Consider the following 20,964-nt stretch of genomic DNA (forward strand, 5'->3'; position numbering starts at 1 on the left):
CACTCCCTCTTACCCTCTCTCTCTTTCCTCTCAAGTCCTCTCTCATCCTCTCCACATATTCCTGGTCTGCCTCTTCTCCTTTCTTTCCTCTCTCTCTCTCTCTGTACTTCTCTTTCTCTGCCTCAACTTCCTTCTCAACCCCCTTTCCCATGCCCCCAAATAAACTCTCTTTTATACTAGACCCATATACGGCTGGTACCTCGGGGGAGGGGAGAAGGGGGGGATGTGGGCAGGTGTGCCTCAGCATGGGCCAACTAAGGCACCCCCTCCCATATCACCCATTTACTGTCTTTTTTTTTCTTTTTTTCAAATACCCCAGAGAGTTTCAACATACAATCTAAACTCAGGGCTAATCTAGTAAATCATTGATCCAAAGATCATTGCATTCTTAGACTGAGTTTTAGCAGTGAAGGTAAACCATATACTTGTAAATAATGTAATGTTTACACAGTAAATCTTCCCAGTTGTTAGGATACTTCCTTTAGCATGCTATAGTAATATTAGCCATGATTACTCACCAATTAAGTCATGTAATTAGCTCATATAATAAAGGTACCTTTTGCGTACAAAGCCCTTTTGGCAAAGAATGCGGGATAACAGAATGGTCATAATGCCACTCACAGACATCACTCGGGATACACCACACTGGTTTTTTATCTTATAGTTCAACCCTGTTTTGCCTCCATGTATGTCTGTGTGAGGGTCTCAGAAGCTGTGGAACTAGAGTTACAAACAGGTGAGATTCTCTGGAAAAGCAGCCAGTGCTCTTAACTGCTACTTCATTTCTACAGTATTTTTTTTTTCATGGAAAATGTTTGCATTTAATTAACCTCTGAAGTGGCTTTAAGCCACCAGAACACAGGTACCTCCAACACCCTTTATCTTCTCTTCAGCTCTTCTGCTGAAGAATTTGGCCTTCACGATGACAGGTTGCTTAGGAAGCTTCCCCTTCCCCAGAACTCTGTAGTAGCCTGATTGGTAAAACATCAATGATGGGAGCAGCTGCAGTCTTGTTTTTTGCTGCATTGACCCGTGTCTGCTCGCTGACCAACGTCCATAATTTATCCAGGTTGACAGTTGGGCAGAAGCTCTGGCTCCTCTTCAAGTGGTAATGCCTCATGCCGACTTTGCCAAAGTAACCCGGATGATATTTGTCAAAGTTGATCCTGTGGTAATTGCGTGCCTCCAGCATTCCCGCGGCCTCCTGGGTGCTCGCGGTGCTTACCGATGCGACCGTGGCTGTGGCTCACATGGCCCCGGAATTTCCGGGTCTTCCTCAGTCTGGATGGCATGGCGGTGGCCTCTACAGTATTTTTTACTGCTTAAAGTTTTACTTTTATTGCCTACATTTAAGGTGTACAATAGGATACTCTGGTTTACATAATTAAGTGATTACTACCATCACACAAAGTGACATAATCCACCACTTTATGCCAGTTGCTTTTTCTTTCAAGTAAGGCTGTGCCTCCTGGGCTTCTGGAAAAGGGGACCTAAATCTATCCTTTCTCCAATTTACAATAAGATTTATTATTATTATACCATACCTGGGTGCTAAACTCTGTGGAATATGGAGAACATTTACTTATTGTGTAACATGATTCGGTCTTGATTCAGCCTAATCAATGACTTTCAAAGTACACGTTAACTAGGTAAATAATTAACATACCCAGTTAGTTTAAAATGAGGTCAGAAGAGTTTGGTTTTATAATCTTGGAATTTGAGTGATCTCATCTTTTTATTTTTACTACTACTTGTGTGTTTGTTTGTTTGCTTGTTTGTTTGTTTGGTGTGTGTGTCTCTGCTTGGGGGGACCACATTTATTTACTTTTTTAATTTGTATGATTCTGTTTGGGGGATCACATGTGTCACAACACTAAAATGGAGGTCATAACACAACATAGGGGCCCATTCTCTCCTTCTACCATGTGGATCCCTGAAATTTAATTTAATTCATTAAGCTTTTCTTTACATATTGTACCATCTTTTCCAATCCCAATCTCAAATCTTAGTAAGTGCTTTAATGGGGACAAAAAAAAATGAGTTATTGTATTGCTTTAAGTCCTGTGTTATTTTGGACTACATTAATTCAATACTATTAATTTATTAAGAGATCGATATCTCTGCTCCACTCTCCTGCTGAGGCTTCTGATAAATCCTATTTCTTTGTAGAATTTTAAGTGTTGTGGCAAAGGAGAAGCATAAGGGATTTCAGGGTATATCACAAGCCTGGTTTACTTTTTAGGAGTGAGGAAGAAATACATGATGTGATGGACCAATCAATAGTAGACGTTGTTTTAGAACCCAAGTTCCCATTCCCAGGTAAGTGACTCTAGTGTCAAAGTTGTTTCACTGAAGCCCTCTGGAGATAGAACAGGACTTTCTCAGACTAACTAATGATGCAGGCCTTTTAATATTTTAAAGCTTAGGCCTTTTAGCTAGGAGTCTCCCAGCTACCTATCTAGTTTACAGACTAATCCTGGTACTACGTCCTGCCATGTGGCTAGCTCTCCCTCTCTACTCAGCTCAGTCCACTCACCTCCATGTCCTCTGTCCAGACACTCTGTCTCTGTCTCAATCAATATCTCTCTCTCTCTCTCTCTCTCTCTCTCTCTCTCTCTCTCTCTCTCTCTCTCTCTCTGTTTTTCTCTCTCTCTCTGTTCTACCTTCCACTCCCTGACCAGCTATTGGCTGTCAGTTCTTTATTACAGCCAATCAGATACAATTCTAGATTGCTTTTAGGCTAGTGAGGAAGGATGAACACTTAACAAAATATGAAACCAGTGATGGGCTATAGAATTCACAGGATGCATCCCAACACATAGTGTCTAGGAATGAGAACCTCGACTTGGGTAGAATCATGAATTAAGCGAATGAAAATGTTCTTATATTGAGGCTCTATTGCCCAGGCTGGTCTAGAACGTAAGTACTCAAGCATTCCTCCTTCCACAGCTTCTAGCCTAGCTGGGATGAAGCTACATCCATGTGCCACCATGTTTTACTGGAGTCTAAAACACATACAAGAGTTATAAACATTCATCAGTACACTTTTACAAAGTGAACATGTCTGTGAAACCAACACACAGGATAAAAAACATCATTTTTCTAGGCCACATAAATTCCCTGTGCTTCCTGCCTTCATCACATGATCTGCTATGATGCTTTAGATCGGTGCATCTGTCCAATATTCATCGCTACAACAGAATTAATGAGAACGGTCACTTAAGAAAAAGTTTCATTAAGTTCATAGCTTTAAAAACTAGGACTCCAAATCGCATATCACAAATATTGGTGTGAAGAACAACAGCCCACCTCTAGACAGGAAGTCAGAGGGCAGGGTAAAATGAGTCTTGTTCATCTTTTCTGAATGCTTAACATTTCTTATACTTTTATTATCATGGAATTGGTTGTTTCACTTTCACCTGAACATTGTATATTCAGCCTTGTTCTTTTACTTTTAATTACTGTTTTATGTTTGTTTGTCTATGGTGTTTTGCTCTCTTTTTGTTAAAACAAGTCTCACTAGGTACCCCTGGCTGGTATGGAACTCTATGTAGACCAGGTTAACTGGGAACCTGCCTCCAGTTAATTCTGACTGGTAATTAAAGATGTCACCAGCCAATAGCTAAAGAGAGAGGCAGGCTGGATTGAGGATTCCTGGGCTTGGGACCTCGAGGAGGAGGAGGAAGGAGAGGAGAATCCATGCCTGAGAAGTGAGAAATTAGTAAACAGTAATTCAGAATTATCAGTGGGAGGTAGGTTCTAATACCGTGGAGATAGGCATTTGCCCTGCTATTGTGCTGCCTAGGGCCTACCAAATATAAAGACCGTGTGTGTGTGTGTGTGTGTGTGTGTGTGTGTGTGTGTGTGTGTGTTTCATTAGGGAATTTAAACCATTGAAGCAGGTAGTAATCCCATGCCAGGATTTATTAAATAATTATTACTACAAATACTTTTTATATTTGCATATTCCTACAGTTTTTACAACCATAGATGTAGAGAAGAGTTGAATTCCATACAATATTTTAAACATTTGCGAATCAGCTAATTTCCCAATCAGAAATATTATAGCATACAAGTCCTGTTTTAAAAAGGCAATTTTCATATGTAATCATAATATAACCCTCAGAATTCAAACATTAAAATTAATGCATTATGCCATCTACTTCTTATTTCTTTTGTCAGTAGTAAATCTTAATATGCACTTCACAATGCTCACTCACATTTTTCAACTAATTCTTATTTCTCCTTAGTCCACCAAAGCCTCGGATAGTTTCCTGTCTTTCTGTGACCTGGTCACTTTGACAGAGCAGAGGTTGGATGTTTACAAAATGTCTCAGGATTTGAGATTATCCAATTTCCTTATAACCAGATTCTGGTGTGGTGGTATGAATAGGAATGCCCTATAGATTCTTGTTTGAATGCTTACCCTTAGGGCGTGGCACTCTTAGGAGGTGTGGCCTTTGTGGAGTGGGTGTGGCCTTGTTGGAGGAAGTGAGGAAGTGTGTCACTGTGGAGGCAGACTTAAAGGTGTCCTATGCTCAAGTGTAACATGTTTCCTTCTGCTGCCTGCAGATAAAGTTGTCCAACTCTCAGCTCCCCAGCACCAAGTCTGCCTGCTGCCACAACCACCACCATGATGATTATGGACTGAACCTCTGAAAGTGTAAGCCACACCCAATTAAATGTTTTCCTTTATAAGAGTTGGTCATGATGTCTCTTTATAACAATAAAATTCTAAGACATCTGGTTGTGCAGTTTGGGCAGGAATATGACAGAAGGCACTTTGATTTCTCACTGCAAGCTATCAGATGGCAATTTAAATGTGTCCCACAAGGGGTGATGATCATTTTGATTCTTTGATTCACAGTGCAGAAAGAGGAACAAGAAGGGTGAATATGATCAAAATACAAGTATGAAAATGTCAGGGCTGACGAGGTGGCTCAGGAAGTACAGCACTTGTCATACAACCTGGGAACTAGAGACTGATTCCCAGACTCACGTGAAAAATGAAAGGAGAGAAATGACTCCATAGATGTCCACTGACCTGCCCATTTACATGGAAGCACACGTACTAAGTACATGCACACACACAAACACAGTAATGATAAGATTTTTAAAAGGAAACGTCGCAATCAAACGTATTACTATGTATAAATAACATGAAAAACAGCAACAGGTACTATAGAGAGATATAATAGGAAACTAGACACAGACTCAAGACACGGTGATCTCTAGTGCCTGTGTCAAGAGTTTATAAACTTCTCTGCAGAGCACTGGCTGAAGGACAAAAGTCTAGAAATGTCCCCCAGGAGAGAAAACCTGGTTGATAACGTGAATGCATCCAATGGAGGAAAGATGGTTAACAATGAAAGACTCCAGGAACACGAGAGCCTAAAGTCACTGTTCTTAAACATTAAGGGCGGCAGGGGCATTCTATACCAACATGCTGAAGTTTGGAAAAGTCCACCAAACAGGGACTCATAACTGTGTCCAGTCTGAGAATCTCCACTAAATGGGTAGATCTTGAGGGAGAGTGCAAACTGAGCTTCAGTCATATAAAAAGCTGCCCTCAGCCTAAGAACCATAAAGCAAACAACACACGACACAAATAAAAGATCACCTAATACAAACGACAGACCAGGCTGTGCCCATCCTGAGTCTGGCCTAGGGCCATGGGCTTTCTGGAAAGGGCGGCTGTCAGACTTCAAGAGAACTATGGCGGAGGCTTCGGGTCAGAGAGATGAGAGTTGGTGGTGAGCCTGTAGTGCATTTCAGCTTCCCCTCCTGCCCATGGATATGATAACAGTGGGAACTGCTTAGCCTCAGGCATGAGCTAACTCACAGGAATCGTGAAGACCAAAGCTAAAGTGGCACAGCCCTGTTCTACAGAATATTTGGGAATGACTCAGTCTGTGGTAAGCATGATAACTGGGAATCAAAAGGACACTTGATACCAACAAAATGGTTAATCCAAATAACATGTTCTCACTGAACTTTGATCTAATCTGGATCATTCATTCACAAGGAGATAGTTCATGGTCTGTATTAGAGAACTAATCAAATCAAGCAGGTCCAAGGGGAGGTTACCTAAGGGGAAGAAAAAAAGCAACCACAGAGGACCAGATCTCGAAGACCACAGTTTTTTGACCTAGGACAGAACACAAAATTTATTAAACACCAAATATTATTCAACTGGAATGGTATGAAGTAGATTAGCCTCAAAGTCATGATAGGCAGATGAGTGGGTTGTGTAATTAAAACTGTCCAGATTCACGTGGCTTTCCTTGCGATGGAAATGGAAGGAACAATGTTGGCCTTGTGACAAAAGCAGAAAGCACTTTTTCCCACAAAGTAAAATACCTTCTTTAATGTCAAACATCAGTATTACTGTGATACGATACATTGCAAAGACATTACAGAGAAATAGAACTGTATGTCAATACACTCATTTATATGTTCACATAACTCTTAAAAATGTGTTCATCCACAACACTGATTTCCAAAGTGACTATATAAGTTTACATTCTCACCAGCAATAAATGAGTGTTCTCTTGGCTCCAAATCTTCACCAGCACACTGTCACTTGTTTTATTGGTTTTAACTATTCTGACAGGTTGTGCTGATTTAATGAAAATGGTTTCTATTAGGCCCACTAAGTATGGTGCTATTAGGAAGTATGACCTTATTGGAGTAGGCATGACCTTTTTGGAAAGGGCATATAGCTTAAGTTGGGCTTTTAGGTTTCAGAAGCTCAAGTCAAACCCATTGCTACCTTCTCTTCCTGCTGCCTGCTGATCCTGATGTAGCTATTGTTCTAAACCATGTCTGTCTGCTTGCCACCATGCTTCCTATGATGATAATGGACTAAACCTCTAAAACTGTATGTAAGACCCAAATAAATGTTTTTCTTTATGCAAAAAAGTGTGTTCATTAATCAAGCAATATATGACAAATATACCATAAGGTGATTCATGCCAGTGGAAATGTAGTTAACTTTTTTTAATTGAAACTTTTAATTTTTTTTTAAATTTTATACAATATACTTTAATCATGTTCCTTCCCCTTCCTAACTCCTTTCAGATCTCCTCTACCTCCATACACATAAAAAAAAGGTTAAAAAAAAAAAACAACAAAAATCCAAAACTAGGGCTGGAGAGATAGCTCAGAGGTTAAGAACACTGGCTACTCTTCCAGAGGTCCCAAGTTCAATTCCCAGCATTCATATGGTGGCTCATAACCATCTATAATGAGTTCTGGTCCTATATTCTGGCCTGTAGGCATAAATTCAGGCAAAACACTATATACATAATAAATAAATATATCTCTTTTAAAAATCAAAACAAGCAAGTACTACCAAAACAAAACATCCACAAATAAATCCATGGTATTTGCTTTGTCAAGTGGCCCATCCATGAATGTGATTGATAGATCCAGCGACATTCCCCTGGAGAAAACTGAATCAACTCTAACCCACTTCTTGGCTAGGGCTGGGGCACTGAATCCACCTCCCCATCTCAGTTCTGGGATCTCACCTTGCCTGAACCTGAGCAGCACTATGCATGCTGCCAGTCTATGTGAGTTCATATATGCAACCGTCCTGCTGTTTCCCTGGAGTCCTCCATTGCCTCTGGCTTACAATCCTTCATCCTCCTCTTCTGTATAGATCTCTGAGTCATGAGGAGACGGGTTTGATGGATGGATCCCATTTAGGATTGAGCGCTCCAAAGTCTCTCACTGTGCACATTGTCCAGTTGTGGGTCTCCATGTTAATTCCCATCTGCTGCCAGAAGCTTCTCTGAGGAGAGCTGAGCAAGGCACTGATCTACATACATAGCAGTGTGTCACTAGAGGTCATTTCACTGCTATGTCCCTTTAGCAGAAAAATAGTATTAACTTTTCCCCTAGGCCCATGACTTATCTATTCTCGGATTCTCTGCAGCATCAGTTATAGATTGCAACTCATGGACCTCATGGAGTGGGTTTCAAATCCAATCAAAATGGGGTTGCTTACAAGGACAATGGTGGTGTGTGTTTCTAATCCCAGTAGTTGTATCCCTGAGTTGGAGCCCAAGCTGGTCTACAGGGTGAGTTCCAGAATAGCCAGGAATACAGAAAAACCCTGACTTGAAAACCACCCCCAAGAAGAGGGGTAGTGGTAAAACATTATGCCATTATTATATCAGCACATTTTGCAGGCAGGTCAGTGTTGTAGGTTACAACATTTGTAGCTGAGGGATATTGATACTTTTCTCCTCTGATAGCATGCATAATATCCAACATTGTAAGACACCAGCTTGACTTCACTGTGTTCAATGACAAAAGTGTTGTCTTCAGCAATAGGGTTTTACCATCAGGTTGTGGAGAGGAAACAACAGTCTTGGATACCCTATCTTTAGGGGAACTTCACAGGATCCCTTCAGCAAATGAATAATCCATTCCTGGCACTGGAGGCTTTAATTAACGACATAAGATTTATAATTGTAACACTGCCTTCCTTCTTATTCGGTAATTCCACTTACATTCCTTTCTTATATGTACATAAATCCCAACTTCACATTTATTTACTAAACAAAGGAGGCAACACATAAATTCAGCTTAATACACACAAGGAAACCATTGGAGAGAAAAAAAATGCTGTTCACTGTAGGGGGAAAATCTCACAGCAATATTAAAATAAGAATAGAAAAACATATAGTTTTGGTAAAACATAATTTTAAATCCCCATAAAACTAAGAACAAAAAAAAATGTTCACCACTTTTATTCAGCATGACAGAACATATAGAAAGTAAGCAGAGAGAGATATGATTAGTGTAACAAAAAAGCCAAATGTCCTCCCTCTGCCTTGCCTGCTGGCATTCAGCTGTCACCTCAGCATTCAAGAAGCAGAGGCAGTAAAAATGTCAAACGTTCAAGGCCAGCTTGATTTACACGATGAGTTCATGACAATGTTAAGAAGCAAGACTTTGTCTCAAAGCACAGATTTTTTAAAAAACCATCCTTCATAAATTGACTAAGTAACTAATCAATCTATTTTAAAGTACTTCTATCACAGTATATACAGAAATAATTTAAGCCATGTAGGGTCACATAGACAGACAGAGATGATTCTGTGGTTAACATGCTACTGCTCTTCTTAAGGTCCTGAGTTCAGTAACCCACATCCACATAGGGTGACGCATAACTGCCTCTAACTCCAGCTCCAGAGGATAAGAAATTCTCTTCTGGCCTCTATGAGCACCCACACACATGACATACACTTACATTGATACATGCAAATACATAAAAATGAAAATAAATATTTTTATTGGTTATTACTTACATTTCTCCCACCCAACAACCCACCCCTTCCTGCCTCCCCACCCTGACATTCACGTACACTGGGAGGTCCAGTCTTGGCAGGACCAAGGCCATCCTCTGCTACATATGCAGCTGGAGCCATGGGTCTGTCCATGTGTTTGGATAGTAGTTTAGTCCCTGGGAGCTCTGGTTGGTTGGTATTGCTGTTTTTATGGGGTTGCAAAGCCCTTCAGTTCCTTCAATCCTTTCTCTGACTCCTCCAATCGGGACCCCATTCTCAGTTCAATGGTTGGCTGCTGGCATTCGCTTCTGTATGTCATGCTCTGGCAGACCCTCTCAGGAGATACCTATACCATGATCCTGTCAGCAGGTACTTCTTGGCATCGGCAATATTGTCTGGGTTTGGTGGCTCTATGTATAGGGGCTGGATCCCCAGGTGAGACAGTCTCTGGATGGTCTTCCCTTCATTCTCTGCTCCAAACTTTGTCTCCGTATTTCCTCCTCCTATGAATATTTTTGTTCCCCCTTCTAAGGACTGAAGCATCTACACTTTGGTCGTCCTTCTTCTTGAGCTTCATGTGGTCTGTGGGTTGTATCTTGGGTAATTTGAGCTTTTGGGCTAATATTCACTTATCAGTGAGTGCATACCATGTGTGGTTTTTTTTGTGATTGAGTTACGTCAAGATATTTTCAAGTTCCATCCATTTGCCTATAAATTTCATGAATTTGATAGCTAAGTAGTACACCATTGTATAGACATACCACAATTTCTGTATCCATTCCTCTGTTGAAGGACATCTGGATTCTTTCCAGCTTCTGGCTATTATAAAAAAGGCTTTGTGAACATAGTGGAGCATGTGTCTTTGTTATATGTTGGAGCCCAGGAGTGGTATAGCTGGGTCCTCAGGTAGTATGATGTCCAATTTTCTGAGGAACCTCCAGACTGATTTCCAGAGTGGTTGTACCAGCTTGAAATCCCACCAACAATGGAAGAGTGTTCCTCTTTTCCCACATCTGTTGTCACCTGAGTTTTTTATCTTAGCCATTCTGACTGGTGTGAGGTGGAATCTCAGGGTTGTTTTGGTTTGCATTTCCCAGATGATTAAAGATTGTGGATAGCTTTTAAGGGCCAAAAATTCACTTCACAGCACTGGAGAGTTGAGAACTTACAGGCTAAGTGTCAGGCAATTTGACATTCTACTTACATCTTGGTTTATAAACATTAATTTTTTTTATTGTGTCCTCACATGAAGGAAGAGGCAGAGCTCCCTACATCCTCTTTTATCAGGGCCAATCACTCCACAAATACATTTACAAAATGTCATCTCCTGTGAAGAAATGGAGCAATAAATGCCCATTGCCCTGTGAACCCTAGCAAAGTTCATGGGTGTGACTGGCATCGAGATTTCAATATCTGGGATGAAGTCATCTTTCTTCCTTTTCTCTGGGGAGTCATAAGAGGGCTATCCAAGTAAGGTCATTTCTAAGGAAGGGATGTAGTCATCTCTAACTCAGGATTGAAGTTACCACCAATGGTATGTTTTAGGCTGGGATTATATCATCTGAGATGTAATCTCCAGTAGCAAGCAAGATGAGATCGCCTCGAATATGAACCTAGGATATCCTAAGTATATGCTCGCTATAGCGTCTACCATTGAGATTGAAGTACTTCTTTTTAGAGGGTTAGAATTAAATGATTGTAAAGCAATAAAAGTATGGCAATAAGACTAACCGTGGATGTGCTGTATGTTCATGCCCTTGCAGATTTACTGTTTGTGTGTCTGTGCAATAGTGTGCTAAAAAACTTCCATGCAGATCAAACAAACATCAGAAGAAAAAAAAAAAACAACCCTTTGGAGAAAACTCAGCTGAAGAAATGTGGTTCAGAATGCTTTTGACTGTTGCAAAATATCACAATTCTGTTCCTACAACCATCTCAGAAGGCTTCAGCTCCAAGGGATTGAACATACTCCTCTGGCCTCCACAGGTACACACACACACACACACACACACACACACACACACACACACACACACACACACACAGAGTAATAAACAGCTGCAGATATACACACACATAAAAACAAACCTTTTTTTAAAAAAGGAAAATGGAGAAAGTTTTTTAAATTGTTGTAAGTCAGTCTTAGGGCACAAATTTTAGAATTATCTGGGGAAAGATAAAGGCCCATTTATAGATAAGAAACTGATAAGATCATTATGTCTAGTTAAACTGGTGACCAGAGACTTTTGAGTACATGAAAATTAAATTGAATTTTTCTTCAACAGTCCAGTCTTACATGTTCTGAGAAATTAAAAGTACCACTGATTCTAACTACTATTACGAGTATCCTGGCAAGACTGGACATTCTTTCCTAACTCTATGTATAGACAGGTGACTTTTCTTTTTATTTTGGATATCTAGAAGGCAAGAGGTGTCAGGCATAGTGAATTCCAGCAATCAGATGGCTGGGATCTGAATGGTGGTATCTCTCAAAACCTGACTAGATCAAGGCCACTGGGAAGGCTGCAATGAGACATGTGCCCACCACCACCATAAGAATCAGATGAAGAGGAGCAAGCTTTTTTTTTGGATTTTTTATTTACATTTCAAATGTTATTCCCTTTCCTGATTTTCCCGACATAAGCCCCCTCCCTATCCCATTTCCTTCCCCTTCTTCTATAAAGGTGTTCCCCTTCCCAACCTCCACATTCCCTTACACTGGGAGGTCTATCCTTGGCAGGACTAAGGGCTTCTCCTTCCATTGGTGCCCAACAGGGCCATCCTCTGGAGTAGCAAGGTTCTTAAGCATAAAGGGACAATTCTAAATGGTAACCTGGGGAGATTTACTGGCCAAGTCACCCAGTGCTAAGGAATGATAGGCAGCAATGTAACTCTAGTGGCAATCTATACCAGTTAGTCTGGTACCATTGCTATTCCCATAATACTAAGGGGCTTCCAAGAGAGCTGATTGGTGAACAGTAGTCTCTTTTGGCACAGTAGCACTTACAAGAGATTGAAGACAAGGACAGCTGCCAACAGGTGAACTATGCTAGGGAGCTCTGTCTTATTCTAATTCTAAGGTTGCCCTGGTAGACATGCTGAGTTTATAAGGACTTACTATGCCCCAGAACATTATGTGCTGCTGCACAAAAAGAGTACTAAGACTACAAAAAGAAACAAATAAGAAGCCAGCTATGCTTGTAATAATGATACAGAACATGAGAACACAGGAACTTGCATGAGAAGCTGTCGACTTATGGACACTCTTAAAGTTGCCAAGAGCCTTGATAGGCCATAAAGAGGTGGCTTTTACAAAATTTTCAGGGTCACTAGGAAGAGTATTGTTTTATTGTAGATATAAGTTAGGCAGAATAGAAAGCAACTAAAGAGAAAAAGGAATATCCAGGGTGAGAAAGTTAGACAAATATGGGCTCAACAGTTAAAGATGCTTGCCACCAAGATGACAGCCTGAATTTGATCCCTAGGACCCACATGGTGAAAAGGAAGATGTGACTCAAGTAGTTCTCTGACCTCCAGATGTGAACTGTGGCACCCATGTGCATGCACATGTACACACAAAATAAACACACAGAATTAACATCATTTTTTAAAAAATAGATAAATGTAAAAGGGAGGGGGAAAATGCTACCAAATCACCAACTTCCATACCCTTTTAAGGTTTTTAACTTTTTCCTTAGTTTTAGAAAATGTTTCCCATTTATCAGATAGTTTACAAAATGTTGACTAGTAGACGTTTGAAAAACCCTGAAAACATGAACTGTTTTAAACTAAAGATAGCCCAGTGAAAGAGTACTCAGAATTTTGTACAGTTCTAGTAGGATCCAATGCTGGGAGATGTAGAGGTAAAGATAGATCCACAGACCCAAGTCATCAATATAGACCATGATCACATTCTTGGATGTGTTGTTGTTGGGTAAGTAGGCTAAGATTTATGTTGTAAACTTGGTCTCTTTAAAAAAGCAACCACATGTTTGTCTCAAGAAAGCCTCAATCTTTGGTTTCTTTCTTTTTTTTTTTTTTTCAACCACTGGAAAGTAACTTCCTAAAACTACACTCGTTTCCAAAGTCTTTCCTCTTAACTCTTACACGGAGATTAAAGTAATCATACAAGTTTCATGCAGTGGTTGTATAAAGTGCTCTTTTCTTGTACAAGTGTGGATAGGGCAGAGGACAACAGCTATGAGACAATGGTTGGAGTACCATTTAATAATTTACATACACATATATACCTTGCACTGACCAATGGTACCACTAGAGCTCTATACAGGTGCATGGTTTTTTTTTTCCCCCCTCTCCCTTCTGCTCCTAGAAGACACTAACAGAAATTATGGTACCATGAGTGGTTGTGAGAACAAGAAAAAAACAAACAAACAAAAAAAAAACACCTATATTAGAGAAACAAGATATGATAAAATATTGACTCTGATACAAAAGAATTCAGTGACAAGGGTTATGTGGTTGACTCAATGGGTAAGAATGCCAGCAATCAAACCTGATATCCTGAGTTCAATCTCTGGAACTCACAGGAATGGGAACTAGTTCTGACAAAGTATATCCTCTAACTTCTGCGAGCCATGTATTTTGTAACATCCCATACTACAAAGAGGCTCCTTAATCAGAAGACAAACAACTTTAAAGCCAGTCCAGCTGCACCTGGCAGAGATTAGACATAGGGTCTCCAGAAGGGACATTCTCTAACCTGTCTGCAGGCTCTGCAATATGTTCCGGCTTTGTAGCCCCACCCCACCCCTACTTGCGCTTTGCAGCTTTTGTGAGCTGTCATCTATGCTTGGATAAGCTGTCTCCTGTAAGTAATCCTAATAATCCTAATAAGAAAATCCTTGGTTCATCAAACTGGACTCTGGTGGTATCAGTATTTATCCCTATAAATGTATCCCTATTTGTGCGTTGTATCTCCCAGGAATTGTCACAAAATGATATAAACATGGTCACAGATAAAAAACATTCACAAAAACAAATGAAATATAGAAAATAAAACTTAATCAGATTATACACAAAACTATGCAATGATTCCTTCGGTAAATATGATGAAAGAGGAGTTGGTGAGATGGCTTGGAGCTTAGTACTAAGACTCATGACCTGAATTTATTCCCAGATGGAAAAAGAGAACTGACTGTTCTAAGTGTCCTCTTACTTCCATATACAGTCACCTAGCACACAAGCAGCGCTCCAGGACACAAAACAAAATTCAATAAAACCTAAAGATAATAAACTGAGACAGGACTAATGCACAATAGTGCTGACAAGAATACTCGAAGGGAAGCTTTCCTGAGACACATGATACCAACAGTAGAATCTGGTCACCTAGCAGTGTATTTCTACAGAGATTTGATGTATTAGAGAACTATATTTTTAATACATAAGCTTCTCAAAAGGAAAATTAACAAATTAAGTCATTATAGATATTTATTAAAGAATAAAACAATTTGTAAGCAATAATCAAACCATATATATTCTTTTCAAGTATAAATGAAGACATTTACAAAACTATGTATTGAACCAAAAGAAAGTGTGTCATCTAAAAGTTAACAGCGTGCCTGTGTGGTGGAGCAAGCCTGCACTGCCTGCACTTGATGGATGGAGGCGGGAAGATCAGTAGTTCAAGGCTGTTCTTGGATGTAAAACAAATGTGAAGCCAGTCCAGGAGATCCTGTCACAGAAGCAATAAACAACAAGCAATATGATGCACTGAGCACCACACTAGTAATGCCTTCTGAAAATAATACAATGTAGGTAAATGGCGACAAAGAAGTTAACTTTTAAAAAGTAATTTATCTGCAAGATAAATATCTAAGAAATCCTTCGGCTAACCTGAAAATTTAAGAAAAGAATAAGTAACCGTGAAAATACAACCAACAAAGTTTATGGGATGTCTAAAGGAATAGAGAAAATAATAACTTTAAATATATAAACAATAAGCACTAAATACTCAGTTATTTAGATTATCCAAGTATCTAATAACTGAATAAAATAAGATGAATACATAAAACAATGGAATATGACCATAGAGATACTCAACAGAACTTGAAGTGGATTCTGATGTAGATTATACAAGCAAAACTACAGCAAGACTGACAAAATCAAAAACTAAGAAGATGGCTCAGAGGTTGAGAGCACCGACTGCTCTTCCAAAGATCCTGAGTTCAATTCCCAACTAATACATGGTGGTTCACAACATCTGTAATGGGATCTTGGCGTCCTATTCTGGCACATGCAGACATAGATGCAGGCAGAACACTGTGTACATAACAAAGAATCTAAAAACAAAAACTAAGAAGATGCAAAACCACACAGGACTATCAAAATTTAAATGGCATACTACTTTATAATAAGAGTGGCCAAAACTAGTAAGGTTGAAGAAAATTGAGAAAACTGTGAAAAAACAGGTATTGCTGGTTGAGGATGAAAATTCACCAGCAACTGTAAAAAGCCAAACAGCAGTGGGCAAAATGTGAGATACACACTAACTAGAATATGCGGACAGCAACGTGGTCGGGTCCTTTAAACACAATAAGGAAAAATAAAATGTGCAGTATTAGAGGCAGTACAACCTACACAACAGCAGTTCTCAACCACCTCATCTCTATAACCATTCACCAGCCCCAGAAAATGTATTATGTCTTCTACATGTATAGGTACTATGCCTACATGTAAGTCTGTGTATGATGGATATGCCTGGTCCCTGCAGAGGGCAAGAGGCCATCAGATCCTTTGGAACAGGAGTTACAGATGTGAGCTGCCACGTGGGCGCTGGAAGAACAGCCAGTGCTCTGAATCACTGAGCAATATCTTCAGCTCCTCATGCCAGTCTGTTTTTATGACTGCCTTGAACAGTGTTTAAAACTTTAGAAAGTTTTCAGAGAAGAAAACTCTATCTACAAGACCCACTATCCATAAAGTCATGGCTTACCTGTACCCTCTGTAAAACTGCACTGTATGGTTGGGATAAGAAGTTAAAACTACAATATTATATGAAAACCTTTAATCATACATTCCCTCCAAAAGACTCCAGCTCACATGTTAAAGGACGGTGTCCTAAGAGATGCAAATATAATAATATCCCATTTCAAAAAAAAAAATCCCTGGGGTTGGGGATTTAGCTCAGTCCTTAAAAAAAAAAATGAAACAAAAAACTCCCTAAAAGAAAATAACAAAAAAAAAAAAAAAAAAAAAGGAAAAAAAATATCCCATTTCTGAGATGAAAGAAAATTGTATTTTGCAGCTGTATTGCACATAATTTAATCCTTATACCAATGCCAAGACTACGTTTCTGCAGTTTACAAGTAAGGAAACTATAGCTACTAGCTCATTGATTTCCCACAGATCACATTAAATTACTACAGGACTGGCAATCACAAAATTTTATTAGTTTTTGTGATACACTTTTCTGACTTGCAAATCTTCTATCAACCCCAGAAAGTGACTGTTAAACTAAACAAACTGGGTGTGGTGTGTACCATGATCCTAGCTACTTAGACAAAGACAAGGTAGATATTAATAAAGGACAACCTGGATAACCTAAAACACTCAAAATGAACTAAGAACGTCTAAGGACAGCCAAGTGCTTGCCGGGCATGTCTAAGGCTCTGGGCTATCACCTTGGAAAGGAAGGATGCCTTTGCTAAAGATCAGGCACATGGTGGTGCTGCACTGATTTAATGTCAACACTTGGGAGGTAAAGGCGAACAGATCTCAAAAAGCTCTAACCCAGCCTGGTCTACAGAATGAGTTCCAGGACAGCCAGTACTATGCAGAGAAATCATGTCTTGACCCCTCCCTTTTCCCCCAATCAGAAAGCATAACAATTTCCATAGGACAATCAGTAAGTAGATACAAGGTTCAGGGGCTAAAAAGACAGCTCAGTGTTTTTGTTGCACTTCCAAAGGACTTGTGTTTGTTTCTTGGCACCAGTGTCAGGAAGTTAATGACCTCTTATAATTCCAGCTCCAGAGGATCAAACAGTATCTATAAACACACAAAAGTCTTTTTAAAGGAAATAAATAAATGGGTCATTGAACATATCCCCTCTCCTAGGTAGGGTAAACTCAGGATTTCTTTCTTCACTGTGATATAACCTACTTAGGGCCTAGATTGTTCCCACTGTGGCTGGTATGCTCCCTTAATTTGTATCTTGGGTCTCTTTTAAAAAAAAAAAAAAAGATTTATTTATTTTAATTCAGTGAGTACACTGTTACTGCTGCTGTCTTCAGACACACCAGAAGAGGGCATCATATCCAATTACAGATGGTAGTGAGCAACCATGTGGTTGCTGGGAATTGAAGGTCAGTGTTCTTAACCACTAAGCCATCTCTCCAGCCCCTGTATCCTGAGTTTCTTATACACATCACTCTGGTTGTATCTGCATCCCTTCTACACACTCTCTTGGTTTCTCCCTTCAACTTCTATTCTTTTGTACAATATATCACTACTAAATTCTGGTTTTGTTTTTTTTTTTTTAAATCAAGATCTTACATTTTCTTTGAACTTTTCTTACAAAATTGTTATATGATATCCTTACAAAACAATGAAGTCAGTTCATACAATACTGTTGAATCCTAGTATTAAATAAGCCTTACTATTTTAACTAAATCATTAGTTTTCTGACAAAATAATGTGACCAGATCATATTACAATAAACATTTATTTGATAAGTCATCTTATTGACTGAAAACTCAAAAACTTTACTTCAGCAACAGAAAGTACAATTTCAATCAATCTCTCCCCTACCAAAAGCCTGCTCCATAACTGAAGTCAAAAATCCCATGAATTATATTACTAAAGGGGGTGGGGGAGACACTTACTAAACTTCCACAGGAAGACTGATAAACTTGGCAATGGTTAAGTACATAATAACAAAACTCAAAAGTACTACCCAGTCCCAAAAACTAACTGAAAATCTAAATTTACAGGAATTTTATACTAAATAAAATCCACGAAATTATCAAGTATGCAATAATACTAGTTACAGTATATTAACTGATATAATCATAAAAGTAAAGTGAACAATATGAATTTCAAAGCCAACAGGCAAATTACCAGAATGGATGTAAACAAAAGTTTTTAAAATCCATTTTGCTTCCCTTTAAAACAAACATTCAGCACTGGAATCTTCAGAATTTTCTAGTATTTTGAATATCCCCGTTTTCTCTTTAATTGGTCTTGAAGCCTTCATTTGATCTAAGAGAGAAATATCAGAATACATATATTTTTAAAGGCATAATAAATCTAAAGAAAAAACACGAGAAATTTCTAATATGATGTTGAGGATGCCACAAGTTCTCTCTCTAAACTATAAAAACCCAGAGAATTGTGAGATATTCTTTCCCTTACCCATAGAGTTCACTTTAATACTGCCTGTTAATTTAAGCTCCAATCAACACAGGAAACAATATAAATTTAGCCTCGTTTTGCTGATACAAATTTATGTACACAAAGCTATAAACAAAAAACTAACCTATTTTCTCAGAGGCTCTTTTAAAAGATAATCAAGCTTAATTTGAACGCGAATGGTTGGAGAGATCAGTGCGTCAGTTGTTCCTGCAGAGCTCTAGCACCCACATCTCACAACCATCCAGTTCCGGACATAACCTTTTCTAACCTCTGCAGGAACCAGGCATGTACCTGCTACAGACACACATGCAGGCCAAACTTTCATACACACATAATATAAAATAGATCTAAAAAGCAACTTTTTAAAAGTAGACACTGTGGAAAACTAAACTTCATCTTAGAACCAGTACAAATTTCTGTTTATGTGCCATCTCACAGAATTCTTTACCATTAACAAAATCTCACTTTATGCTCTCTATACACACACCAAGTGTATCGTGTCTGTGTGCACACATCTGAGAGTAAGTAAAGGTCAAAAGGATGTCAGGTGTCTTCTCCATCACTCTTCCCTTTATTCCTCTGAGACAGGGTCTATCACTAAACCTGGAACTACTGGGAGTCAAGCAAACCTGCACAATCTTCCTATCTCCATCCTTCCCCCGACCTCTCCCAATGACGGTTACTGGCATATGTGCAATCATGACCAGCATGTCTTAAGTTCTGGGTATAGAAAACACCTCCCCAGTCAGTCTTGTGCGCTACCTATTTTATTTTATTTCAGAATTCAGTTCCTGATGGGCATGGGATCATTTACCTGTTACCTCATCTTTTGACAGCACTTCAATTCTTTTTTTCTGTTTTATTTTTTTAAGATAGGATTTCTTTCTATAGCCCATGCTGTTCTAGAATTAGCTCTATAGACCAAGCTGGCCTTGAATTCAAAGAGAATTCCCTGCCTCTGCCTCCCTGGCTTCGGATAAAGGGTGTGTATGTGTGTGTGTGTGTGTGTGTGTGTGTGTGTGTGTGTGTGTGTGTGTGTGTGTGTGTGTGTGTGTGTGTGTGTGTGTGTGTGTGTGTTCTACCACCATAGCCACCACTACCTGGTTCCACAATTTCAATTCTTGTTTCTTAGACCTCATACACACATAATATAGTCCATTATCTTATGGGGGTTAGAACTTCCTTCTACACTGTTAAAGTGACAGCTACTATCTATCCTTGGTTATTCCTAAGTTTAGAAATAACTTCCCAAATGGCTGTTTAAGACCTGCCTTCTGGGTAGTGTAAAATGCCTTCACTTGAACTTCCCATATTCTCTAAAACACAAGTAAGCAACAGGAAAACACAGGTTTAAGAGTACAGTTCCTGGTTAAGTTGAACATGTTCCAGTGGAGAATATTTGACAGCATATACTAATCCTGAAGGTTTTAAAAATTAAAGAATACACAGTAGGGTATTGATTGATCTAGGAAGAGTTGGGAAAGGGTACATGAATAGTCAAAGCAGGCTTTTGATGTATTCTCTAAGAATTCACAGAAATTAATAGAAAGAAATGCCTGAATCTGATTAATCTTATCTCATTGAAAATGAAAACACAGATACAATGTGCTTTCTTTAAAGATGACAAGACACTCACTGCTCATGGCTCAGATATGGGACATTAAGACAATGAGTAATTTCAGGTAATAGGCCACTTTGCAGGAAAAAAAAAAAAAATCACTGAGGTCCTCCAGAAAACCACTAACACAGAAAAACAAAAGATGAATAGTGATTTAAGAAAAATAAGGAACACAATTTGGACACTATTTTAAAACTGCAGTAAAAAAGTGAGACAACTGAGAAAACATAATGAACTAAGTAACAGATGAAGTTACATTCTTAGTGCCAACATTCTAAGTGTAACACTGACCCTAAGTGCTCAATTTAACACCTCGGAGAAGTACTCAGTTATAATGTCTTGAATGATGTTTTAAATCTCCAACAAAAGAGAAAGAGAAAATAATACTCACTAAATGGTAGCAACAATTATGGCTGAATAAACTATACCAGAGCTTCATTACACTACTTTCTGAATAGATTTCAAAGTTTTCATTTTAAAGAAAGGCAAATAACTTACCAATGAGATCACTTCGATCTAATAACAATTCTAGATCTTCATCACTAATGACCTTCTCTCTGGATCCTTTTACTTCCCTATAAAAAGCAAGTCCAAGTATATGAGAATTTATAAAGAACTCTACATTACATTTCAAATTAAGTAATTGTGCAGACAGGCAAGAGAGCTTAAACAGGA

At 38.9% G+C, this 20,964-nt stretch overlaps 1 protein-coding gene and 1 pseudogene across 1 annotated transcript in view; both read right to left on the bottom strand.

Moving 5' to 3' along the window:
* Positions 1 to 793: 793 nt before the first annotated feature.
* LOC116893784 lies at positions 794 to 1,292 on the bottom strand (annotated as a pseudogene).
* A 16,496-nt stretch (positions 1,293 to 17,788) lies between these two features.
* Positions 17,789 to 20,964, bottom strand: part of Hells (helicase, lymphoid specific) — a 41,666-nt gene continuing 38,490 nt past the window's right edge. The window contains exons 21-22 of the mRNA XM_032891830.1: positions 20,788 to 20,864; positions 17,789 to 18,518 (exon numbers count right to left, since the gene is read on the bottom strand). Coding sequence (XP_032747721.1) covers positions 18,424 to 18,518; positions 20,788 to 20,864 — 172 coding nt within the window. The 3' untranslated portion in view covers positions 17,789 to 18,423. The remainder of the gene's footprint in view (positions 18,519 to 20,787; positions 20,865 to 20,964) is intronic.

The sequence above is a fragment of the Rattus rattus genome, chromosome 2 (assembly GCF_011064425.1).
Source record: "Rattus rattus isolate New Zealand chromosome 2, Rrattus_CSIRO_v1, whole genome shotgun sequence".
NCBI classification, from domain to species: Eukaryota; Metazoa; Chordata; class Mammalia; order Rodentia; family Muridae; genus Rattus; species Rattus rattus.